The sequence below is a fragment of the Equus caballus genome, chromosome 14 (assembly GCF_041296265.1).
Source record: "Equus caballus isolate H_3958 breed thoroughbred chromosome 14, TB-T2T, whole genome shotgun sequence".
Lineage (NCBI taxonomy): Eukaryota > Metazoa > Chordata > Mammalia > Perissodactyla > Equidae > Equus > Equus caballus.
The window spans coordinates 54,287,070-54,314,269 of NC_091697.1; the positions used below are offsets into that span (position 1 = coordinate 54,287,070).

At 38.0% G+C, this 27,200-nt stretch overlaps 1 protein-coding gene across 1 annotated transcript; it reads right to left on the minus strand.

Moving 5' to 3' along the window:
- Positions 1–3,702: 3,702 nt before the first annotated feature.
- Positions 3,703–4,905, minus strand: LOC100072639 (neuropeptide Y receptor type 6-like). Its single transcript, XM_005599708.3, has one exon. It carries the CDS (start codon positions 4,903–4,905, stop codon positions 3,790–3,792), a length of 1,116 nt encoding a protein of 371 aa, XP_005599765.2. The 3' UTR covers positions 3,703–3,789.
- Positions 4,906–27,200: the final 22,295 nt, after the last annotated feature.

Consider the following 27,200-nt stretch of genomic DNA (forward strand, 5'->3'; position numbering starts at 1 on the left):
TGGCACGCTTTGCTTCAGTGGCCCAGGTTCGGATTCCAGACATGGACCTACACCACTCATCTGTTAGTGGCCATGCTGTGGTGGTGGCTCACACAAAAAGAAAATAAAAGAGGAAAATTGGCAATGGATATTAGCTTAGGGCAAATCTTCCTCAGCAAAAAAAAAAAAAACCCCAAAAAAACAAAAACTTTGAAAATCTACATGTATTAAATATTTTTTCCTTGCCTAGTCCTATCTTAAATATTCTGAGGGGGCAGTGAGGGGCTGATATAGAAGGAATAAAAGATGTAGGTCAAGGTCTGTGAAAGTTCACAGTCTAGTTGAGAAAAACAAATTTATCTACCTAAAATCGAGACTCGTACGAAACAGTCAACAACCAGATGTAAGGTGCATGTGTTCCTGTCACCACACATCCTTTTACTTCTCCTGCAAGGAAGCACCATCCCTGCTTCCACAAGGAGTTTGATTCGGGCACAGAAATGGGGAAAAGAGACCTGCTTTGCCTTCCTTAGCCCACTGGAGATATTTGTCATCTTCTTTCTCCAGTTTATAGCATGAGCACATTTATTGCATAAGTGACTTCAGGGAGGATTTCAGGAATTCCTGGGCGTATCAGTCTTGAAATAACCCCCCTGATCCCTCACCTAGGACGCTTCTTCTCTTCTTCTGTACGTTCTTACTTGCGGGTATACAGGTAAATTGAGTCCTTTGACATTAACTCTGCCTTCAGTTACTCTGAACTTTCCTTTAGGCAGCTTTCAACCTTTAGGCAGCTTTCCTTGAAGGAAAGCCTTCAAAACCGAGATGTTGAATTACCCCTCTGGTGTGTTGTAAACTCTTTAAAGCCTCAACTAGATTGTAAACTCTTTAAAGCTGTGTCTTACACTGTTTCTATACCAAATACACTTTTTCTATAGTAAGGACTTAATATATTTTTCTTGATTTATTATTTTACAAAACACAAAGCTTACAGGAGGAGAGACTGACTCTTTCCGCTGGGCTGGTGAACTATGGTGTTTGTGCTCAGCATAGAGCGGGGAGCAACTTCTTTGAGTTGAAGCCTCACACATGTTGCTTTGTCAAGTTTTTTATACTTTTTTCAGAACATTGCATTTTCCATCGTAGAAAAATATGTGCCATATGCATTTAAACCACATTTGTGTATTCTTTGTTTTAAATCACTTATGTTGTTGATTCTCTCTGTTAGAAATTGCCTGCCTATTGCTCCTGGGGGATCTTCAGAAAGAGGCAGAGAGAAAACTTCGGGGCATTGTTGCAAGGATGTTGGAACATTTTCTCATTTAGCTCTGGTTCACTGGTCAGATTCATTCAGATAGTTAATTTACTAATTTTTTGATGTCATAAATATTTATTCATCCCACTAATAGTTGTCTTTTCTGGTAACTTTTAAAGATCTGACATATTACTCTCAATCTGAAAAGATTTGAGGTCAGGGGATAGAGGAGCAGATTTCTGGGGCACTGTCTAGAGGAAACCCTGTTTCCAGGGCTCTTTGGCGTACATCATGAAGTTCCAATCTCAGAAGATTCCTAGAAGGGAGAATAGAGGCCCATCTGACAACTGCGGAGGCAAGTGAGAAAATCAGGCCTTATTTCATTCGCCAAGTGGCTCAACAGCAGACCGAATTGGTGTGAATCATCCACAAATACCACGAAACGGGAAATCAGGTTGACTTTCCTGAAATCCTTCCTTGAATTCTCTCAAGAATGAATTTTACCTCCTCTGGACCCCACAACACTTGGTTGTATTTTCACTACATCTTCTTAAGTAGCTGTTTATAGACCCGTGCTCTCCTACCTGTCAGAAGGTAAGCCCCTTAAGAGTAAGGGCATACATTAAGTAGTACATTTAATTTACTACTTTTTTGAGGTAAAATTAAGCACAAGAAAGACTACTATTGATAGTCATATCATTAGTGACTTTTGTTTCACTAAAGCTCAAGAAAAGTTTAGAAGAAAAGACAAATCAGTTTTATAGGAGAAGGAAATAGCTCTTATCGTGGAGATAGAAAGAACACCATAGTATTTAATCATAGATGGGAGGGGTGGGGGTCAAGGTCAGAGGAGCATGTGTGTAGGTGAGGAGAGGGAGTGGTATCGGAGTTTGATGAAAGCCCTTTCCTGCTTTCAGTGTGTGGCTAGGTCAGAATCATTTTAGTAATGGAAACTAGAATCAATGTATCTTTACCAAGTAAGTAAAATATCATGTTGGATCTTAATTATAGAACTAATCATTATCTGTCGGAAGAGATAGAAAAGGTATCTAGGGAGAGTTGACTGCTTTATGGGCCAAGGGGCTGCAGTCCTGTATCTTTATCTAAGCTGATACCATTTGAAGTTGGTTTTTCGACAAGTTTTTCTTTGCACCTAATTCTGTGAGACGGTTACATTTTATTTCACTTGGGTATCCTGCGGTGACTTTGTTGTTCATTTTAATTGTGTAACAGAAAGAATAGGAATCCTGAAGAGAAGGAAAAGAGAGAGAGTGAGGTAGTGAGGGAGGGGGAGAGAGAGAGAGAAAGAGAGAAGAGAGATTTTTCAGGAGAGAAAAACACCAAGGCTAATGTGCAAGAAAAAAAAACACAATAGAAAAATCACAAGTATTCAGAGAAACATTACCCTTTATTCAAAAGACAGAAGAAAATACAGTTACATTTTTAACATGCAAATAAGCTGCAGCTCAAATTTAGTATTACAAGGGAGGTTTATCCAAGGAAGAGATAAAGCTGTCATGATTTAGAAGTCACTGAACTGATGGCCATTCAATCTAGAGCTTAGTAGCCTTTTGATAAACAATCTAGCTGATTCTCCTACGTAAGCGACTCTCTGGGGATAAGGGATATTTTTGAAAAGTTTAAGTCATAAGATTTACGAGAGGTTTTAAAAAATCTGCAGCTAATTTTCTAAGTGCTATTGATGAAATCCCTCAGACCCAACAATAGAGTCATAATGATCCCAACTTAATCTACATAAAGAATTAGGGATAAATAGCTATTTTATAATGAAAGCTCTATCTATGTTGGCCATTAATAAGTTAGTTAATATGATTTCTAGTATAATTACAGTGCTAAAGAGTTTGTGGTCAGTTCTAGTAGTGCTAACAGAATTGTTAGTGAAGAAAATATACTGTTATCATAAACTAGAGAATCTCATTCAGGCATGGGAATTAATTATAATTACAATACTTAGTTTACACCTTAAGTTAAAACCATTCCCTCAGCTTTCAATCCAAACTTACATTGCTAGCTGATTAGTATATTATGATGGGGCTTTCTGACTTGGCTGATTAATCGAACAGTTACATGATTGAAAGTTACAATTTCCATATTTGAGAGTGAAATTGCTTCAATGCTAAGGAGCTATAGCATTGTTTTTACTAGCCATATAATTAGTAATAACTTTTGTGGATATTCCATTGAATAACAGTATCTGGGAACTTTGTTTGCCAGCCATCAATGCTGCTTGCCTCTCTGACTTTCTCATTGTCATTTTTTTGCCACATATGACAGCAGCTAGATAGTTTGCGTATTTAGAGTTATTCTCCTAACAGAAAAAGGGTGGCGTGTGTACACGTGTGTATGTGTGTGTCTGTGTGTGTGTTGGGCAGATGTATGACACAGAGAGATCTGGCCTAAAGCAAAACTGGGTAGTATAAAGTTGCTCATTTTTTTTGGTTCTGGCTTCTTCTTTATGCATCTTGCCCTATCCACAGCCATTACCTCTCCATCTCCCTTTCAAGAAGGGCTTTATCATTAAATGTTAACAATTTTTATATACCTCTTGATGTATGAGCCAATCTTAATGATCCTTGGGATTCATCTGTGTACATAGTGGAGATGGCAATATTTTCATATCTTTCCTGAGGTGCAAAGCACCAACAGTGGTGAATAAGCACTAGCAGGTCCTTCTGGAAATTTTTGTTGAGAAAGCCATAAAAGAGGGGGTTTATACACGTAGAAACCATAGCAACCAAGTGGCAAACTACAAATACCAGGTCATGGTGGCAGCTCATCAGCACTTCATGATACCAGTCGAAGATGACATTGAAGATGTTCAAGGGCAACCAGCAGGCCCCAAAGGTCACCACAATGGAGATCAAAATTGTATTGATCCTCTTGTTCTCACTGAGCCAGCTCTCACTTTTCCTCTTCCTGTCCCCTTTCCCATTTCTCCTGCGGAGGCAGATAACAATCTTCAGGTAGCAGATGAAGATGAAGCTCAAAGGGACCCAATACTGGAGCATAAACAGGGAGGTGGTAAAGAGGAGCTGGTTCATTCTGGAGGGCCAGTTCTCTACACAGGCCACACGATGGGTGTAGAGGTCAGTGGGGAGAGAGAGGTTGTGGAAGGGCTCATCGGTGAGGTGGTAGGACAAGAAGAAGGGAATAGACAACAGAAGGGAAAATAGCCAAATCAGTATGATACCCCAGTAGGCATGAGATACACTGGGCTTCCAGCCATGGGGGTTCACAATCAGCTGATATCTTTCAACAGCAATTAACACAAGTGAGAATATGGACACAGAGATGGAGACACTTTGCACATAGGAGGTGAGTTTGCACATGATATCCCCGAATATCCAGTGGTCCATCAAAGTGTAGATGACAGTGGAAGGGATGCACATGAGACACACCAAGATGTCAGAGAGGGAGAGATTGGCAATCAGTATGTTGGTGACAGTCTGAGCTTCTCTTTGCTTTTTAAAGATGATAATAATGAGAGAGAGGTTTCCAAAAAGGCCCACAATTAAGACCACAGTATAGGCTGTGAATAATAGGAGCAAGGCTAGAGAAGGGAGTTGACAGAACTCAAAGTAGAAAAATGCAGAGTTGTTGCTCTTTGCATTGGTTTTGTTAGATGCTGGCTGGTTTAGGGAAAGTTCCATTATGTCAGAGTTGTAAGAAGAGCTTTTCTAAGCTTACTCTCATTATAGGTGGATATTTTGACCATCAGTTCTTGGGAAGCACTTTGTTCTGAGGCTTCCAAGTGTAATTAGGAGGGTTTAATCTTCCCTGATCTTTGTCTGTGCTTGATGGAAACGCATGAATGACTTGAGTATGCTCTTGAGATCCTAAAAGATGAAACAGAACCTGGAATATTAATGCAAGTTCTTAACAACCTGGACAATTCTATAGGTGGAATAGTGTCTCTGAGAGGACATAGACAGAAATATAGAGGGTCTCTCTGTATCCTGGCCTTCCTTTCATCTCAAGATGCTTTATTTGTCCCATCAGTATAGCTTGTAGAGCTAATGAGGCAGGGAATGTGACAACATTCAGTTCACTGTATAAGGCAGCCCAAGTGTACATTTCCATCCTTTTTATCTTCTGTCTTTTTTTTCTATTGTTATCTGGATATACACACATCTGCTCCAAATGACTATAAAAGCTACAAGGATAGGGACTGTGCTGTGGAATCCAGAGTACTATGTATGGAGTTGGGTTCCAATTGAAGCATTGCTACTTGGTATCTGTGACTTTGACATATCAATCACCCTTCCTGCTCAGTTTTTTATCTCTAAAGTAGGGATAAACAATGTCTGTCTGAGGTGCTGTGAGGATTAAATGAGATCATGCAAGTGAATTTCTCCCTCTGTCCCAAGATAGAGCACATAGTAGGTGCTCAGTGTATGTGTGTTGAGTAAAATTTGTCAGCTCCACCCAGAGCTAGTCTATAGCCTCTATTCTGGGGCTGGAATCATAGATCACATCTGCTGTAGAATAGCGTATGCTTTCTCCTCTTTGTACTTCTTCCACTCTGCAGGGGCAAAGCCATTCTCTGCACAGGCAGTTTCTGGATACATTGCTCAGATACTGGAGATCAAGGCAAGGTATCCTAGTGAGCTATTACTCAAAATTAACTTTATTTAGAAAGCATTCCTCCAATTGTCCCTTCATGGGGTTCCTTCTTCTTCTGAATTCCAGAGGAAAGGGGGGCGATTGTTCTATGGCTCAGCATGGTTTAAGGTGGTTGTATTCAATGGAATTATTCATACCAGGATACACAGCAGACATGATGAACTCCCCACCATTCTAAATGCTGAGATTTCTGGCCCAAAGAGGATACATTGAAAGAGGGCAAAGGAAAAGCAAATACCCTTCATCTTGGTTTATTCATTAGGAATTTGAGAAAAACAACATAAATAACATTGATAAAGGAAGCTGAGCAATAGGAATGAAAGAGAACAAACTTTTATTTGTTGTTTGAAATTACCCTGGACTGCTCTCACATTCTTTCTGAGTTCAAAGGCTTAACAGAGTCTTACTGGAAAAAAATCACTTTAAGAATGCTTCTTATGTCTATCGTGGTTTTAACAAGATACCACAATGAGGAACACCATAAAAATACCACAGATGAATAGAAACTGGTGATAAAGACAGCATATTTTGTAAAGAAGGACCCAAGGAACTGATCTGTGGCTCAGATGTGACATGATAAGTAGAAGTAGCAAAATTTATGAATAGTGGTCTTTGAAATGAAGGCTTAGGGCTTGGAGTGTTCAGGGATTCAACAGCCCTAGAGTTCACAGATCTTGGCTGTAGGGGAATGTCAAGAGAGATTTAAGCTCTTTATGACAGTCGATGAACTGGAACTATAAATGAGAAATAGAAAGCTTTATTTGCTTTTAGCGACCCGCTAACAAGCAAGCTTCACTTGGAGTAGGAAAGGAACGAAGGAAATAGGCAATCACTGCATGTACAGTTTGATACACTGGAATGAGCACCAGACTCCTGTCAGATGCTTGTCCTGCTGTTAACTAGCTGTTCCATCTTGGGCAAGTCACTCCTCTTCTCTGGGCCTGAATTTTGTCGTCTGTCAAGTTAATTTTAAAAATGGCCTCCCTATTTCACACCTTGTTATAAGGGCCAATGAAATGATATATTTAAAACATCTGATAAACTGTTAAATTCTGCGAAAATTCCAGTGCTCATTATTGCTGTCATTATTATCTGTGTTGAGTGTTTCGGTCGCTTAGACTGAACTGATCTGACTCCCTCCCTCTGGAGAGCTGTGAGAGCTTTCATAGTTGGTGCACTGTTTCTTTCTCCAACATCAAGTCTGCTGGAAGGAGGTGGCAGTGTTATGTTTCCATTTCAGAGACAGAAGCCAAAGTACAGAAAGGCTCAAGAGCTTAGCTACAACCAAACAAAACAGCAAAGTCTTGTGCTTTTTTTCTTCTCAGCTCTTATGGTCTACAAGAAAGAAAAGCTTCCTGTGAATCCTGCAAAGACAGATCCGAAGAACAGTTTTCTCCTTACAGATGTAGAAATTCACACAATTTTACAGTGTTCCTAGCAGATTGGTAATAGAGATGGGATAAACATCAAGACCCTTGTGTTGGGGTCTGGCCCTGTGGCCAAGTGGTTAAGTTCGCACGCTCTGCTTCAGCAGCCCCAGGGTTCACTGATTCTGATCCTGGGTGCAGACCTACACATCACTCATCAAGCCATGCTGTGGCAGCATCCCACATAGAAGAACTAGCATGACTTACAACTAGGATATACAACTATGTACTGGGGCTTTGGGGACAAAAAAAGAGGAAGATTGGCAACAGATGTTCGCTCAGGACCAATCTTCTTCACCAAAAAAAAAAAAAAAAAAAAAAACCCCAACCAAAATGCATACCTCTAAAAAAAGAACCCTTGTGTTGCCCATTCACATTGATCTGGGTTGTCTGGGCTGAGTGAATGGGGATCACTCACCATCCTGCAATAGCAGGTCTGAAACTGGGTAGAGACCCCTCTACTCTTTTCTATGCTGATTAGTAGCAAAGTACAAATTAGCTCCAGTCTCTAAATTCCTATGGAGGCTTGAAGCCCAGAAAAGCCAGAAGAAGGTCAGATGGGCCTCATCTGGGAGGGAATCAAAGGGGAGTGCTGCAGTTACATTACCCAGTGCCCTCTACACAGTACAGAGAAGAAGAACAGGAAAATCCCCAATGTGGCAAGTAAATGGCAATGTGGGATTTACACTTTACGTAGTTGGTAACTATTAAGTTCAAATATTTAAATCCTGCTTATCTGGAAGCAAAATAATGCTAAGCCTTGATTCATAAAAAAATTCTTGGGATACATTTCTATTTTAGGAAAGTTCATCTTCAAAGTTTGGTTGGAAATGACCCAAGGGTGTGAGATCTCAAATTACCAAGTGACATTTTGCCAAAAAATATGAGTGTCATGTGGCAGAGGTAAGTAATCTTCAACTTTCAACTTGATTGAAAGTTCTAGCTCATGAGGCGCATGCCTTGGACTGGCTCCACTTATGCCTTTTAATGCAAAAGTACAACATTACATTACACATTTTTTTGTAGTTTGTGTTTTAAAATTTCAAGAGAAACAAAATAAGAACACTACTCCACTAGAGTCTCTATCTGCATATTTATTTCTGTCTCGGAATGTCTTTTTGTTAGTGTGTGTCTTTATCTCTTATTCATGCAACTCTTTTTGGGGGTGGGGGATGTTGGGGGTAGACTTGTGTGTGTCTGCTCCTTGGTCTCTCTGTGTTTTTTCCACACCTCTCATTGTCTTCCTCTCTTTCTGCCTGTCTCCTTCTCTTTTCTGTTCTCCCCTTTTCCTTAATTGTCCATAACATGGAAAAATTAAAGCGCATTTTGGATTATTTGTTATATTTCATTTGGTGCTATGGTGTTTGACCTGGGAGAGAGTCCACAGGCCTTCTAATATGTACCTCTCGCTTGACAGATGTTGCAGCTTTGCAGTTAATTACTGGCCAGAACAGGGACCAGAGCCCAGGTCTCTTGCTCTCAGAGTACCATGCTCTTTCCACTATTTTCTGCTGCTTCCTATTTTAGATAGATTGGATAAAGTTCTGTACTTCTTGTTCTTAATTTTAAAAGTGAGTGAATAGAACATTTTCTATTTCTTTTATATTAAAAATTTTTTCTTGTGTAACTTCAGGGAATCTGTGGCCTTGGTAGCATGAAGTTTTGTACACCCTCCACCTCTCTAAGTGTGTGTATGAGGCACCCCAAATAGGGCAGGACCACATTGCAAGCACCCCTCCATAGAACTCTCTGTTCTTTTCCTTAAACCTCTAGGAATATAGATTCTATGGCTGTGTTGTTGTAGATAACATCTCACACCTGCTTAGGGCTCAATGATTTTTTTTTAATATTTAATTTTTTCCTTTTTCTCCCCAAAGCCCCCCAGTACATAGTTGTATATTCTCAGTTGTGGGTCCTTCTAGTTGTGGCATGTGGGATGCCACTTCAGCATGGCTCAATGAGTGGTGCCACGTTTGCGCCCAGGATTGGAATCGACGAAACACTGGGCCGCCTGCAGCGGAGCGCACGAACTTAACCACTTGGCCATGGGGCCGGCCCTGGGCTTAATGATTTTAAAGTAGTACCCCATTCATTAGTTCATTCATGAATTCAGGCACCGACAAGTGGGCTGTCTTACTTGGTTTTTACAGCCGTCCTGTACTCTAAATAGGAATCATACTTTAATTCTGATTTTACAAACAAGGCAGGTGAGACTCAGTGACATGGTTACATAGTTAGTAGCAGAGCCAGGAATAAAGAATTCTACTTTCTAAACCATACACAAAGCAGTATTTCTGGTTTATTTCATCATTTCATTTTAAAAAAAAATCAGATTAGTCATTTGTGTTCAATGAAAACAAATAGAACTAGAATCTCCATAAAGACACATCTTAGAGCTTTCTCTAAGAACAAAGTACTGTGTTAAGTAACCATAAGAAGCATCAAGAAACAAATGCCTACTCTCTCACAGCCTTATTAAAAAATGTAATTGGCCTGGTTATTCTACATCATGCAAACTCCTTATACTATTCAGCCATTCACCCATTCCAGAAAATCAGATTTCACGTCTATCTATTGCAGAAGTGTGTGCTCTCTTTTAAGATTTGGGATCATATTAGACCCATCCATTCTTTTAATACATGTGTTTTGATTTTCTCTGCTGGAGATAGTTTACCTGTTTCTCCTTGAATTTGACAATGGCTGAGTCCGTATAAAGTGTTAGGAAAATGTACACATTTCATTTCCCAAAGCCTAACAGTTGCTTTTAAAATCAAGCCAACACAGATTGTCTGAATTGGCTTTAATTTTCTTTGAAGGTTAATGACTGACTTATCATTATAGAGATGTTGAGGTTATTAATTCTTTAAAATTACAATATATTAAATGCATCAAAAAAGGAGAGCTAAACTCTGCCCGTGAAAATAAGTATACCAAGTTTTTATTCACAAAACAAAAAATAACCCCATGATGCCAATACTAGCTTTTAGTAATTTCTCTTGATAATTTTCTTACAATGGTACATTCTAAAGCTGTGGGGTTGTTTTTCAGATCACATAAGCAGAAGACATCTGGTATAATTAGGCATGAAAGCACGACTACTAATTTTTAGTGATCTTCACATATTTTAAAACTGGATTATTTAAACATGAAATGTGCATTTGAAAAACACATTTGCAAGATTTTTCTTTAGCATTTTAAAGATTTGTTTCCAATTTCTTACCTGTTGGAAATTTCTGGCTCTATTGCTATTCTTTTCGTCTTCTACATGTTTTCTTTCTTCATTTCCATGGTTATTTTTCTACGTTTATTTCTCTGTCAAAAGATGACATGTTAGCTGCCTCTCCAGGTCACAACATCCCCCCTCTATTCTTGGCTTATTTGTCCACCAAACAATCTATAGCTTCATTTCAGAAGCTCCTCCCTGGAGTTGGAATCATTGCACCGAGGATCGAGCTCTGGAATCCAGCAGGATCTGAGGTCACTGACGAGGCAGTAGGGAGGAGTCAGAAGTCTCAGCAGCAGTGATATTAGATGGAGCTATTTAAAAGATGTGTTCCAAATGTTGCTATTGATCATCTTGCAGAGATGATAATAAGAGTGCATCTTGAGGGGCTGGTCTGGTGGCGCAGCGGTTAAGTTCTCACATTCTGCTTCGGCGGCCTGGGGTTCGCCAGTTTGGATCCCGGGTGCGGACATGGCACCGCTTGTCAAGCCATGCTGTGGCGGGTGTCCCACATATAAAGCAGAGGAAGATGGGCACAGATGTTAGCTCAGGGCCAGTCTTTCTCAGCAAAAAAAAGGAGGATTGGTGGCAGATGTTAGCTAAGGGATAATCTTTCTCAAAAAAAAAAAAAAAAAAAAAAAAAAGAATGCACCTTGAAAATCTGTGGCATTTTCTGGCATACATATATTTATAGTTTTTTTTTTAAAATTAGCTTTGCCAAAATCAGACATTTGATTTAAATATTCCTGGAAAATTATTAGTGAACATGAACAGTTGTTCTTAGAGAATTTACTATCAGTTAAGAGATGGGTTTTATTCCTGATTTTGCCATAATTTATGAGATTAATAAAAATTCTTCTAAAGTTGAAATTAACCCCAAATTATCTAGGAAAGTATGGATTATTATATAAGACTTTCATCAACCAGGTTGAAACTGATAACTGAGCTGCTTAAATAAAAGTGGGGACTGAAAAGCCCTCTTATTTTGAAAAATTATTACAAGAAAGGAGCTATTGCTCATTGTTACAAACGACTGAAAAAATGAGATTTAGATTAAATATAAGAAATATTTCCTTATAGTGAGAGTGTTTGACAGCTTTGAGAAACAAGGTTGTGGACTATCAAGTGTGGTTGAAGGAAGATATTTCTGGGTTGGCCTAGTGGCTAGACTAGCAACATTTTGAAATATTTCCTAGCACAAGGATTCAGTGATGAAGCCCCAAAATTTAGAACTAAGCCATGCAAATCAATTGTTTCCCCACCCAGTACACCAAACTAACCAATAAAAACCTCAGAATCTCCAGGCAGTCAACAGCACTGAAACTGTGTATTTATGTTTTCTAGAACCCTGCCAGGTCACTGGCTGGGTGGAGCAGGTGGAAAGGTGGAACGGGAGTGTGCACTACTTCAGGAACCTGAAGAGCAGCTGTGGTCAAAGTAGTGCGGTCCATACCTCTTCTCTCCCCAGTCCCTTTTTAGCGGTATCCCCATTGCTTATTTACCTGTTTGGACCTGAAGTATAGAGAGTAGCAAACTTTGGAAGACTGCAGGGCTTATTGAAAAACAAATATCTTTTCTGTACATAGGATACAAGCAAAAACTAGCAGTGGCCACAGGTTTGGTGGATAGTGAGAAATCATCTTAGCCATCTGTGATGTTGGTGAAGATTTAGAGAGGTAGCTTGAGTTAGACAGAGCTGGCTCTGAACCCAGATTCTCCCGTGTGACCCAGCTGGGTCCCCTTGAGCTTCTCTCTGAGTTTTTGATTACTTTTCTAAGAGGTGAATATTGCCGTCCATTCAGCAGATTTTGAAGGTTAATGATAGCACATCGTAGATATTCATTAAGTGGTAGTTTTTGTTGTTGTTTTTTAGAATATCCCTTAGTGAAAAATATAATCCAGGTTAAGAGCAGAATTAATCGTTTCTTTTTTTCCCCTCCCCAAAGCCCCAGCGCATGGTTGTATATCCTAGTCGTAAGTCCTTCTAGTTCTTCTGTGAGCTGCAACCACAGCATGGCAACTGACAGATGGGTGGTGTGGTTCCATGGCTGAGAAACGAACCCGGGCCACCAGAGTGGTGAGAGCTCTCAACTTTAACCACTGGGCCAGCAGGGCTGGCTCTTGAATTAGTTGTTTTCTATTGCTGCATCCCTTCCCAAAAGAAGTCTAGAGTGAGTGTGAGAAATTGAGAAGTGGTGACACTAGAGTCTTTTTTAAATTTTTGGTATAATACTGTGCTGTCTGTATTGGTGATAAACTTTAGCAAGCACTAAAGTTTTATTTGCCTCAGTTAAAATTTGATGTTTTAATTGCAAAAGTTAGTTTAGAGGCCAATAGCCTTGACAGCAGGCAATGTAGTTGATAAAAGTATCCAAAGAAAGAACCAAGTCTCTGATTTCTCCCATCTCTCCAGAGCCCTTGCAGACTCGATATTTTCTCTCTCATTACATTATATGATGAGCTTTATTTTTAGTTATAAAACACATTTTATTGTCTTTAATCTGATACACCTTGATAAACATAAACTAGCACTTTAGATGATTCTCTGAGCCCAAAGTTCTACCATATTAGGGAAAATCAAGATTGAACAGTACGTTGAAAAACTTAAGTAGTATCTAAACTCAGAGTTGCAGTCATCTGTGTTCTAATTGATCGGTTATACCAGAAGCTTGGTAAAGAAAGGCTTCCTGTATTTTTCTCACCCTGCTGCAGCTGTCTTTACCTCCGTCAAGGACTCTTGACTTTGTTAACAGCTCTCTCATTATATGCCTTTAAGAAAGGAAAGCTGTTATAATTAACCTGCTTGAATTGATTGTTTTTTCCTTAGATTTCAGTAGATCCTCAATGGTCTGTTTACTTACTAAAGCTTAGAGTACCACCCTGAGATGTGGGCGAGAGGGGCCCCTGCCCTGGGTCTTGTACTTAGAGGACCCCCATATCACAAATGCTAAGAACAAGTTGTAATCCAAACATTCACTCTGATGACTAATGCCATGCAGGCCCCAGATACACTTCTCTCCATCAGTTGCCCTGTGTCCTCTAAACAAAAGGTGATTATGTCTGAATGTCATGGGCTCTTGATGTTGGTTATGGATACTGCTTTGGAGTATGGGGAGGATTTGAGGAAAAGTTCTTAGGTGAGAGAAAAGATGAATTAATTAATTTAGCATAAATGTAATAGATTCTTGCATAATGAATTATCATTTTCCAGTACTGCTAACCATCTATTTTCTTATTTCTCTTTGTATTCCAACTTGTGGTTCTACTCACAAATTAGGGTGATATTTATAATAGTGGTCCATGGCAGCTGAGGAATATTTTGCAATATTAAACAATTTATATTACTCTTACATGTGAAGGTCCAGACATAACATATGTGATGTCAGTTGTTGACACTGGCAGTGGATGAGCCTTGAACCCTAGAATAGTGAGGAGTTCTATTTTTGTAAAAATACATAATAGGATTTAATTAATTTTTCAGAAAATTTCATTTCAACTTTATTATAATACTTTTACTTAAATTTTGGTTTTTGTTCATTATAATTTGTATATTGCCTTTTAATTTTATAGGTAATTTTGGACAGTTTAGAAAAAAGATAACAGTTGAAAACAAAAATGAAAACAATTTTAATTTTTGATTTTTCACATTTAGTATATATTTTTTGATGACAATATCTTTAAATTTTATACATTTTGAATAAATTATAATCTTTTTTTTTGGTGAGGAAGATTGGCCCTCAGCTAATAGCTGCTGCCAATCTTCCTCTTTTTGCTTGAGGAAGATTGTTGCCGAGCTGACATCTGTGCCAATTTTCCTCCACTTTGAATGTAGGACACTGCCACAGCATGGCCCAATGGGCAGTGTGCATGTCTGCACCTGGGGCCAGAACTGCAAACTCCGGGCCATTGAAGTGGAGCCCACAAACTGAACCACTATGCCACCAGGCTGGCCCCCAGTTACATTCTATTTTGAATCTTTTAGAGGTTTACTGGCAATATGACACAAATTATAAGCTTGTTTATAACAACATAAGTAGTGATTTTGATGAAATTATGGTAAGAAAAATAAATTTTATGGAATATATTATAATTTATGAATTATGTATGTCTTTATGTTATTATTCATCCATACATTGCCAGCTATCAATATTATATCCAGACACGTACAGTAATACTTAAATTCAATTGTCTTTGATATTTTGTCAATTTTTAGTCATATAAAAATTATAGCTTTACACATTTTTTAATTTTGTCAAGTTATGTGGATTAAATGTTTTATTTAATAGATTGTTTTATAAATTTCAAATTTTTAGAGATATGGTATGGGTTTTCATTTATGCTCTTGTCCTGGACCCTACAAATATTAGGCATGAATCTGCTTAGAAGTATCTTGTGTACTTTCTTTGTTTATTTTAGGGTTTAATTATTTTAAAGTAAACATTTTTTATTTGAAATGTAATAAAATTATTTTTAGAAACTTGGGAAATAACATGAGGAGGAAAATAATCTTAATATCGCCACTGTAATGCAATCAATTTTAGCAATTTAGAGGATTGCCTTCTCCAAAATGTGTCTTAAATCTATCCTTTTCATTCCATTACTATGCTACTCACCCTTGTCCAAGCCATCATCATTTCTTATCAGGACTAAAGCAATAGTATAGTTACTTGTTTCCCTAGATTTTCTTTTACCTCCTCCAAATCATTTCTCCACACTGTATCAGAGTGAATTTTGAAAAAATATAAATAAGGTCACACAACTTCTTTACCTAAAGCCTTTTGACAGTGTCTGATTGCAATCGTAATAAAATTCTAATTCTTAACTATTGCTTACAAAGTCTTATATGGTATAGTTCCTGTCTACCTCTTCAACTTTATCTCATATCTCTCCCCTTCTCCAAAATCCATCAAGCTCTTCTCAATTCCAGTTTTAGGGAGAAGTTTTAATAGGGGAAAGTGTATCTTCTTCACTCTACAGGAAGAACTCTTTGAGCTGGTGGCTAGCTTGATTGTTAGAGGGCAGCTAAAGTAATCTTTTATTTTTTGACAATACCTACTTTTATACCTGTCTTATAGGATCCTACTTTCTCTTATGTCTCTTTGATGGTGGCTGATCAAGTTTGGAGGGGGAGTGTAGAGGTAGAAGTGGGAATTGATAACACAAATCAGGGGCTATTTCAAAGATACTACTCCTTTAACAGTAATAACCTATTTTAAGGATAGAACATAATTTAATAAGTTTCCTGTTGATGGTCTCCCCCCGTCCTTTACAAACAATACCACATTATAAACAGCAACCTTGTTTGTGGCTAAATATTAGCTCACATTTATTTCTAAGAATTATCCTAAGGAAGTAACAGTCTGGGACACAATGATGTTTGAACATGTTGAATGTATCCTCATATCCAGACCTAATCAGTGTCCTATGATGCAATGGACAGATGAATATGTCAAAGCATAAACCTCCAAAAGAACTTTTTATTTGAGTTTCATTTGGAGTGTCGGGGTCCGTTAATTCCAAATAACCCTTTCATCACTGTCGTCGTTATCTGTTCCTCAGAATGCAAGCCCCTCCAAGCAAGGTACACCACCTGCACCCTCTTGACCATCTCATTCAGAGCTTCAAGCGGTGCTTCTCAGAGAATGTATATATTCAGTTGATCCTCAGTCTAGGATTTCATTTTTATGAATTCTCCTACTCACTAAAATTTATTTGTAACCCCAAAATCTTAGCATTTTCTTGGTCATTCACAGATATGTACAGAGTGGTGAAAAATTTGAATCACTCCTTGAGCATGTTCCCAGTTGAGGATGAACAAGACAACTGTTCTGCTTTCTTGTTTCATCTCTCATACTATGAACAAGTGTCCTTTTTGCAGTCTATTTAGGGCCATATTTTTCATGTTTTTGTGCTTTTTTTGGTTGGTGATTTCACTTTTAAAATACTTCCCCAAGTGTAATGCTGAAGTTCTGTCTATTGTTCTTAGGTGCAGGAAGGCTGTGATGTGCCTTATAGAGAAAATTTATGTTAGAGAAGCTTCATTCTGGCATGAATATACTGTTGTTGCCATGAGTATATTAAATAAGGTATCTTTAGACAGGAACATTCAAAACAGGTTATGTAATTGGCTCACAGGAACCTAGCCCTATATTCCTCTAGGAGCAATGTTTCAGTATTGACTAGTTCATTGTTCACAGCGACTTTATAGAACACAGCTACCATACATAATGAGAATCAGCTTTATCTCTCTCTCTCTCTCTCTCTCTATCTAATCTATCTATCTACCTACCTACCTACCTACTTACCTATCATCTATTTATTTCTATCTCCCCCTTGCCATTTCAGGCCACTTCTTTTCCACCTTTGTGGCATCTCAGTCCATTTGGGTGTACCCCTCTAACGTTTTACTCTGCTGTCATTTTCTGATCCAGTTCGTTATCTTCTCTCTCACTCCTAAGGTCAGCAGAGATTAATGTAGTTGAATTTATCAATCCTTAGTGCTTTTTGCATCTTATTTAAGAAATTATTCCCTGGCTTGAGGTCGTGAAGATATTCTCCTATATAATCTTTTAAAAGCTTTTCAGTTTTTTAAAATTAAATTTTGTTGAGGTATAATTGACATATAACATTATGTTACTGTCAGGTGTACAACATTTCGTATATATTATGAAATGATCACCACAATAACCCTAGTTAAAATCCATTCCCATACATAGTTACAAGAATTTTTTTTCTTGTGATGTGGACTTTTAAGATTTACTCTCTTAGCAACTTTCAAATATGCAATACAATATTGTTAACTATAGTTGCCATGCTGTACATTACATTTCCATGACTTATTTATTTTATAACTGGAGGTCTGTATCTTTGGACTCCCTTCACCCATGTTGCCCACCCCCCAATCCCCACCTCTGGCAACCACCAATCAGTTCTCTGTATCTATGAGCTTGTTGTTGTTGTTGTTGCTTTAAAAATTCCATGTATAAATGAGATCATATGGTGTTTGTCTTTCTCTGTCTGACTTACTTCACTTAGCATTATGCCCTCAAGTTCCAACCATGTTGTCACAAACGGCAAGATTTCACTCTTTTTTATGGCTGAATAGTATTCCATTATATCTGTAAAGAAGAGGTACCATTATATATACCATGCAAATATATGTGTGTGTGTCCACGTATGTGCTTTTCACTTTTGATTTTCACATTTAGGTTTACGATCTACTTGGAATTGATGTTTTTATGGTGTAAGGTATAAGTACAATTTCATCTTGTTTTCACAGATATTTAATTGTCCCAGAACCATTTATTGAAAAGACAGTCTTTCCTCCTACTACTTCACAGGGCCATCTCTGTCATTTATGAAGGGTCTATATGTGTAGGTCTATTTCTGGCTGTCTATTTAGTTTTGTTTGTCTTTTTGACCACTCTTACATCAACATCACAGTATATTAACTGCTATATTTTATTAGTCTTGATGTTATAGAATAAGTCCTCCCAACTTGTTTTGCTTCTTCAAGAGTATCATGGCCCTTTGTGATCCTCTGTGTTTTCTTATAAATTTTAGCATTAGCTGCTTAAGTCCTAAAAATAAACTGCTAGTGATTTTTATTGGGATTTCATCGAATCTATTCATTTTGGAAGAGATGAAATGTTTCCAATGTTGAGTCTCCAAATTCTGTAGATATAGTATGTCTCTCTATGTATTCAGGTCTGTAAATTCTCTCAATAAAGTTTATAATTTTCATATAGAGGTTAGCATATCTTTAAACATTTATTCTTAGATATTTCATGTATGATATGCCAACATAGTTGGTATTTTTTAAATGTTTCATTTTTAATTGTTGCTGATATATAGGAATACAATTGATTTTGCTGATTCATTTTATATTTAGCCATCTTACTACAATGTCTTATTAATTTAATAGTTGATCCTTAAATATTCTTATATTTTCTACATTTGTGTTCTTACCATGTATAAATAATGATAGTTTTGTTTCTCTCTTTCCAATCTCTATTCTTCTATTTCACATTCTTGCCTTACTGGGATGGCTAGGCCCTCCAATACAATGTTGAATAAGAAGTGGTTTCAAAGCTTTAAACATTTCACCATTAAGTCTGTTGTTTACTGTAATATTTTGTAAATACATCTTTCAGGCTAAGAAAATTCTCTTCTTTTCTCAGTTCACTAAGATTTATGGTTAAAAATCTGGAATAGGTATTAACTTGTATCAAATACATTTTCTGTCATTATTAGGAGGATCATATTTTTTCTTCTCTATTCTGTTATTGTAGCTAATAATATTAATTGATATTATATTGCTAAATTTGTTTTGTATTATTTAGATAAACAAATTAATCATGATGCATTATCCTCTTTGTATATTGTAGCTTTCTGTGTGGTAATGTTTTGTTTAGGAAATTTGCATTTATGTTCCTCAGTGAGCTTACCTGTACATTCTTTTTCTTACTGTCCTTAGTGGATTTTGGTATCACAGTTACACTAGCCTCTTAAATTAATTGGAGAAAATACTGTCTTTTTCTATTCTCTGAGAGAATTTGGATAGTGTTGGACTTATTTCTCTCTGGAATGTTTGTAGAACCTGATGGTGAAGTCATCTAAGTCTGTAGTTTTCCTTGAGGGAAGATTTTTGGGAAAAATAGAGGGTATTGTGAGTTAGTTACTTTGGCTGCATTTGATGGATTAGATATGACAAGCAAGAGATGGGCTCAACAAAGAATTGGCTGATTTGCAGGCAGAAAAAGAAGTTAATTCCTTAGTTTGAAATGAAATTAAGAGAACACGGAAATTCAGAACTTGCAGATTTGGAAGATATAAGTGATTCTCATCTCCATCTGGTAAAAGATAAAACTAAGGCCTTTGAATGATAAAGTCTGTCTAAAACTTCTTAGCCTCTAAAGCAAGGATCACATCAAGAGTGTGAACATACACTCATTGTTAAAAACCTATGAACAGATTAAAGTGATGTTTACTAGGTCCTTTTTAGTTTGACAAAAGGATCAAGGAAAACAGACTAAGGGTGTGTCTATCCCAACAGAAGCTTGATAGGCTCAAGTATCTGAATGAACTTGAATGAGGGAGGAGTGTGTGAAAACAAGGGTGGATATGGCTTTTAGTATAGCAAACTGATTAAAATAGGTCAAAAAATCAAGTATGTTTTTGAGAAAAAAATTGTACATCAAAAGTACCACCATCCTGGATTAAAAGAGTCTGTGACTGTCAGCCCCAATATTCTATGGGAAGGAAAGGTGCAGAGGAAGCTGCTAAGTCCCCAAGAAGGGCATATTTTCCAATGCCCTCTTCACAGTGACCAAGAATAACTGAAAAGGAACATCCTGCCAGAGGGCAGAACCAAGAGCCATGGTGAACAATGGATTAGGGACTCAATCCTGGGGAGTGAAATCAAGACCTTTTCAAGAAATATTCCCCTTCCCCAGAGCGGGAACCCCTTGTAATTGTCTGTCCATTGGGATTTTAGGATTGTGTCTTCCATCTTTCTCTTTTCCAAATGGGTATATTTGAAACCAGGTACCTGAGCATTACCATAAATATTTAATAAGACCTTTAAACCTCATTCCCCACACAGACTATTTAAAAAGGAGTTAATCTTGTCAATTTGCTGTTTTCTTGTTTAACCTGAGGGATGACTCAAGGGTCACAAGGATTTATGAGCTTGTTTGGCAGAAGGAAAAGAATGCCTTCAGGGAATTAGATCACCAGATGATCAGCCCCCAGCTGCCCTTGACCCCAGAAGTCAGATTGCCCAGGGTCTTATCTGGAGTGAAAGAAACAGTATTACCCCTTTGCTTCTTCTCTCCTTCTGTCCCTGATTTCTTCTCTTGTTAAGGTGGATTTGAGAGAACCTATCCTCCTGCCTTCTCATTTTGGCCAATTTGATAGAACTTTCTCCATCTCCAAGCACCAATTGCTCAGTGATTGGCTAACTGTGCATCAGGCACAAAAACTTGAGATTGAGAGGTTCAGTACCAGATTTATTGTAATTATCCAGACCCTATTCCACTATTGGGTATATTTTTGGGTGGTGTGGAACACATAACTTGTATTATTAGTTCACAGGTATCAGGTGAAAATGAACCTCGTCTAGACCTGGTGTGGAAATGAACACTTATCACTCAGAAATCTTGGACTTTGAGCTCAAAGCATTGACTGTGTGGGACTTTAGGATTTTCTCCCTTGAGGAGGAGGTAAGTATATTTGTATGTGACAGTGGGTGGGAACTACATATTTAACAGTAAGAAAGGTGGGCTGTGATAGACTTTTTACTATTCGTGAAATTTGGTGTCCCTCCTTACAAGAGGATTGTACTTGAAAAGGGGGCAGAAGTGATATATATCACTTCCTGGCAGAAGATTTAAGAGTCAGCATGTGCTTGCCCATACTGTCTTTCCCTTTTCCCATGCCAAGCATTAACAATTCACATAATGACGTATCTTTCAGTCTTGGTCCCACAGCAAAGAAGACGTGGGTCAGTACTGCAGCTGACCCACAGTGAACATAGAGAAAAAAAAATGTTTGTGGTTGTAAGCCGTTGAGATTTTGGAGTCATTTATTACTGCCATATAACCTAGGCTTCTATGACTCATCTGCTTACGATGTTTAAAGAGGTGAAATACTCTGCTTACAATGTTTAAAGAGATAAAATGCAAGCCTAAAAATATATGCAGGGAAGAGGAAATTATAAAAAGAAGCAGAAAATATTTGGAAAAAAAACCAAATAGAACTTCTAGAAATGATGAATAAATAACCTAATAAAAACTCAGTTGAGGGGTTTAACAGAAGATTGAGCAAAGCTAAAGAGAGAATTAGTGAACTAGAGGATAGGTCAGAAGATATTATACAGAATGTTTTGAGGAGAGATAAAAAGATGGAAAATATAGAAGAGAAATTAAGATATGTGGTGGATGGAATAAGAGGACTTATTCATTTAATTGGGATTACATAAGGAAAGGAAAGAAAAAGTGGGGCAGAGGCAATATTTGAAGATATAATGACTGAAAATATTTTAGAATGAATTAAAGAAGCTCAACAATCTCAAGTAGGACAAATAAAAAGAAATCCATCCAAGACCCTTCATAGAAACTGTAGCAAATAAGAGGCAAAGAAAAAAAATCTCAAAAGCACCAGAGGGAAAGAGCAGATTACTTTTAAAGGAGCAACAGTTAGATTAGTAGTTGACTTCCTAACAGCAACAATGGAAATCAGGGGACAGTGGAATGGTATCTTTAAAGGGCTGACCTAAAATATCTGCCAATCTAGAGCTTATACTAAACAAAAGTATTTTTCAAGAACGAGGGCAAAAGAAAGACATTTTTTTTCAGACAAATAAAAGCTGAGAGAGTTCATCTTCAGCAGATGTTCACTGTAGGAAATTCTAAAGGATGTACTTCAGACAAAAGGAAAGTGATCCCAGAGGGAAGATTTGAGATGCAAAAAGGAAAGAAGAGCAAAGAAGGCTGGAAACACATGGGTAAATCTAAACAACCACTGATTGTATAAAACAGTAATAATCATGTCCCAGTGGGGTTAAACAATTAAAATACACAATAATAACAACAACCATAATATAATCCAGAAGGAGGATAATGCATTTTAAATGATTCTCAAATCATCTAAGGACAGGATAAAGATATTCATTAACTTTAGTTTTGATAAATTAAATATGCTTGTGGTAATTTCTTGGATAACTACTGAAAGAATATAAACTGTGCATTATTTCCAAACCAGTAGATGAAGAAAAAGGGATGGTAAAATACTCATTCTGTACAAGTTAAGGGTTATCGAAAGGTCAAGGATGGCTTGAGGGTTTCTGGATTTGGCGGATGATAGTATTCTTGACTGAAATAGGGAGCAGGAGAGGAGAGCGTGTGGAAGGAAGATGGTGAGTTCAGTGTGGGACAAGCTGAACTTGAGATGCCTGAGGGACAGCCACGTGGGGATGTCAGGCAAGGAAGTCAGGGCCAAGGCAGTAGGTTTTGTGTTTTTGACTTTTGTTTTGTTTTGTTTTTGATAGTTTCTTTTTAAGCCAGTGTGATTCTTTGTTTTTTCTGAACTTATGAATTTGCCTAACTATTCTGAGCTCATCTTGGCTATATTGTTTTGATACACATTTTTAAAAGGCTTCCCAAATATGAGTTGGAGGAAAATTGTGAAACTGATGTCTCTGGAAGCCTTTAAAAATAAAGTGCTTTTCTATTCTAAGATGTTTGGGTTTGCCCCCTGTCCAGAGAGCTGGACTTCTACAAGAATAAGAAAAGGAGCTGTTCAGGTTTGTGTTTAGGAATTTATTCCCTGCTCTTCTCTGCCATCTGGTGGCATGTGAATGGAACATTGCATTTGGAAGAAAAATAAGGAATTTGAGCTATTTTGAAATACATAACTTACTGAAGAAAAGCAATATATGGTTGTGTGTGTTTGTGATTCTAAACTTTGAAACCACCAAACCACAGAATAGTTTTATGGCACAGAAACTTGTTTGTCTGTGGTATTTTCTGGATGCATTACCCACTCTCCTCTTACCTCCTTTGCCCTCCTTCACCATCTGGAATTCTCAACCTCATATGCAGTGCTAAGTAAGCTGAGTGGTCAAAATTAAAAATTTACTTCAGCACTTATCTGAATTGAATCAAGATTGGCTTCACGATCTGTACGGACGTGTGGTCTCCTTTATCTCCCACCTGTATCTCCTCTTCTATCTCTGTAGCCTTGTGGCAAAATAATGCCCCCCCAAAGGTGTCCACCTCCTAATCCCCAGACCTATGAATGTATTACCTTACATGGAAAAAGTACTTTATAGATGTGATTAAGGTTAAGGGCCTTGCGATAGGGAGACTATTTTGGGTTATCTGGATGGATGCAGTCTAATCATATGAGTCCCTTTCTTGGTTGCAGTCAGAGGAAGAGAAATAGAGATAGAGATAGAGAGAAAGATGGGACAATGAAAGGAGCAGGAGAAATTTGAAGTGTGAAAGGAACTAGACTTACCATTGCTGGCTTTGAAGATGGAGGAAGGGGGCCATGAGCCAAAGAATGTGAGTGGCATTTAGAAGGAAAGTTTCTCCTCTTGAGCCCTCCGAAAGGAATGCAGCCCTGCTGACACCTTGATTTCAGCCTACGGAAACCCGTGGCAGACTTCTCACCCACAGATCTATAAGATATTATATTTGTGTTGTTTTAAGCCACTAGGTTTGGGGTAATTTGTTACGGCAATGATAAAAACTAATACAAGCCTCCACCTCATGTTTTGGTTAGAATTGGGTCTGGAAGCCTGGATTGTGAGGAGTGCAGAGCTAGCTCGAATTTAGGCTGGAGGCAAACCTAGAGAACTGGAGGTAGGGTGGTAATAAGCTAGTTTCTGTGGCAAATTTAGTGTTGCTCCTCTCTTTCCACGTTATGTTGGGATGCTTCAAGTACCCATCTATCCTATTATCTTCACCCTCTTCTTTCTTCCAGCTTGTTGTGGCTTCCTTTTTTTCTTTTTTAAAGATTTTATTTTTCCTTTTTCTCCCCAAAGCACTCCAGCACATGGTTGTGTATTTTTTTAGTGGTGGGTCCTTCTAGCTGTGGCATGTGGGATGCTGTCTCAGCATGGCTTGATGAGCGGTGCCATGTCCATGCCCAGGATTCGAACTGGTGAAACCCTGGGCTGCGGAAGCAGAGCGTGCGAACCTAACCACTCGGCCATGGGGCCGGCCCCTTTTTTTTGTTTTAAAGATTTTATTTGTGGCTTCCTTTTTCATGTTTTATTTATTTATTTTTTTGCCTAAAGGTAGGAGTTTGAAAAAGATTTAATTATTTCAAAAATTTTCATTGAATACCTGTCATCTTAGGGATAGTTCGCAGTTTCTGACATTGAAAGGATCATAATTTAGTGGAGGAAACAGACAAGTACACAAACACTGCAAACCTGCCTGATAAGAGCAATAATAGGGGTAAGCATAGGATGCTGTAGGAGCATGTGATAGAGGCACCTAACCCAGCCAACGAATTCAGGGGGCTCACTGGTCATTTAAATTCATCAGCACAAATCTTAAACGAGAACTCCAAATTTCCTGGAAATCCTTCTAAATTTCCCCTCAATCTTATATTCGTTCTCCTACTCTCGGAAACAGCTATTTCTCATCATCTCTCTCCACAAGCCTCCATTCCTCCTTGTGGTGGTTTAAAATATGTCCACAAATTCTTTGATAATCTTCTTCTCAAGAGCTGGAGCTTAATGTCCTCTTGAGTATGGGCTGAACCTAATGACTCATTTCAAACGAACTAATATGGCAGAAGTGACTGTGTATATGTATACATATATCAACTCATCACATTGTACGCTATATTACAATATTACAATATTACAATATTCTCTGTCAATTATACCTCAACAGAACTGAAAAAAAAAAGAAGTGACTGTGCATGATTTCTGAGACAATGTCATAAAAAGCGATGTCGCTTCCCTTGCTCTCCCTCTCTCTTGGATCACTCACTCCGGAGTGAAAGCATCTCTATAGAGAGGGCCACATGACAAGGAAATGAGGCCAATTGCCAAAAGTCGTGGGAGTGAGCTGTCTCAGAAGGAGATCCTCCAGCCCTGGCTGACATCTTGATGACAACCTCTAGTGAGACCCTGAACCACCCAGTTAAGCTACTTGCAAATTCCTGATTCACAGAAACTATTAGATAATAAATATTTTTTTGTTTTAAGCTGCCAAGTTTGGGGGTAATTTGTCATAGGTAACTAGTACAAATCTTGGCACTTGAAAGTGGTATTCCTCTGTAACAAAGACCTAAAACTGTGGGAGTGGTTTTGGAACCAAGCAGTAGGCAGAAGCTGGAAGGATTTTGAGGAGAATCTTAGAGAAAAATTGAAGAGTCTTGAAGAGTCTTTTAGAAGAAGCCTTGTGGCCTTTCAGGAGACTGTGGGTGAAGGCTTAAAGGGAAGTGAGGAAAATATTCGTGGAAACTGAAGGAAAGGGGATCTTTTTTTACGTAGAGGCAGAAGGTTTAGCAACACTGTTAGCTGTGTTGACGTGGAAAGTAGCAAATGTACTTAAAGAACTGGGTGATTCAGGTAAGGAAATTTCCAGTCAGAATGTTGAAGATGCTGCCTGGTTTCTTCTTATAGTTTCTTCTTATAGTACAATGTTGAGAGGAGAGAGATATGTTAAAGGAAAGATGGTTAAACACGAAGGAGGCAGGACTTACTGGTCTTAAAATTTCCAGCATCTCCAAAAAGCAAATGATGCTGAATTTAATAACTGGTTCTGGGCAAGGATCAAATCCAGGAAAGTGTGTGGAAAACATGATCTAATAAGCTGCTAAGTTTTGGGGGGTAATTTCGTTATACAGCAGTGTAATTAATATACTTTTTCGTCCTTTCCCTAAGTTGATCACCTTGCTTCAGGCCTCCTGGAGAAAATAGCAGCACCTCTCTCAGCTTCCCAGCACTATCTACAGTCTGCTGACATCTGTGCCTTCTCTCCTGTTGAAAGGAATGCATGCCAACCTTTGCATTTGTGCTTTTCAATCCATCCCTTTTTCAAGGACTTGGATTCAACAACAAACATTTTCTCTCCCCTCATTATCAATTTCTCCCTCTGTATTGATTCATTCTCATTAACAAACATGCTCTATTATCTGTCACCTAATGAAAACAAACCATCTCTTTATTTCATATCCCTCTGTAGCCATTACTTTGTTTCTCTGCAACCCTTTACAACAAAACTTCTTTGATGGTACTTCCTCACTTCTTGTTTCCTCTCAGGCCATCCTATTTGACTTCTGTCTCCATCACACCACTAAACATTTGTTTGTCAAGGTCACAAATGACCTTCATGCTACTCAATCCAGTAGTCTCTACTCTATTCTAATCTTAGCTGATCTAACCTCAGTAGTATTTGCATTAGGTAACCTCTCCCTTATTTTTTTTTGAACAGATTTATTGAAATATAATTTACATACGATACAATTCACCCATTTAAATTGTGCAATTCAGTGTTTTTAGCATATTGACAGGGTTGTGTAACCATCATCACAATCCAGTGTTAGAACTTTTTTGTCCCTCTAAAAGAAACCCTGTACGCGTTAGCAGTCACTCCTCATTTCCCTCTCCTTCTCTGTCCCAGCCATAGGCAATCACTAATCTACTTTCTGTTCCTATAGATTTGCCTATTCTGGACATTTCACGTAAATGTAGTCATATGATATGTGGTCTTTTGTATCTGCCTTTTTTCACTTAGCAAAATGTTTTCAAGGTTCATCCATGTTGTACCATGTATCAGTACTTTGTTCCTTTTTATTGCCAAATAATGTCCCGTTGAATGGATATGCCACATTTTATTTAGCCCTTCATCAATTGATAGACATTTAGGTTGTTTCCGTTTGGGAATAATGCTGCTCTGAACATTTGTGTTCAAGATGTTATGTGGACACATGTTTTCATTTCTCTTGGATTTATATCTAGGAGTAGGATTGCTGGGTCACATGGTAACTGTTTAAACTTTTAAAGAACAACCAGACTGTTTTCCAAAGTGGCTGCACCATTTTACCTTCCCACCAGCAAGTATGATGGTTCCAATTTTTCCACATCGTTACCAAATCTTGTTATTGTCTAACTTTTTAATTGTATCAATCTGCTATAGACTAGATA

Excerpts from the sequence above, each read along its gene's own strand:
- LOC100072639 (XM_005599708.3), bottom strand. The coding sequence starts at position 4,905 with ATGGAACTTTCCCTAAACCAGCCAGCATCTAACAAAACCAATGCAAAG.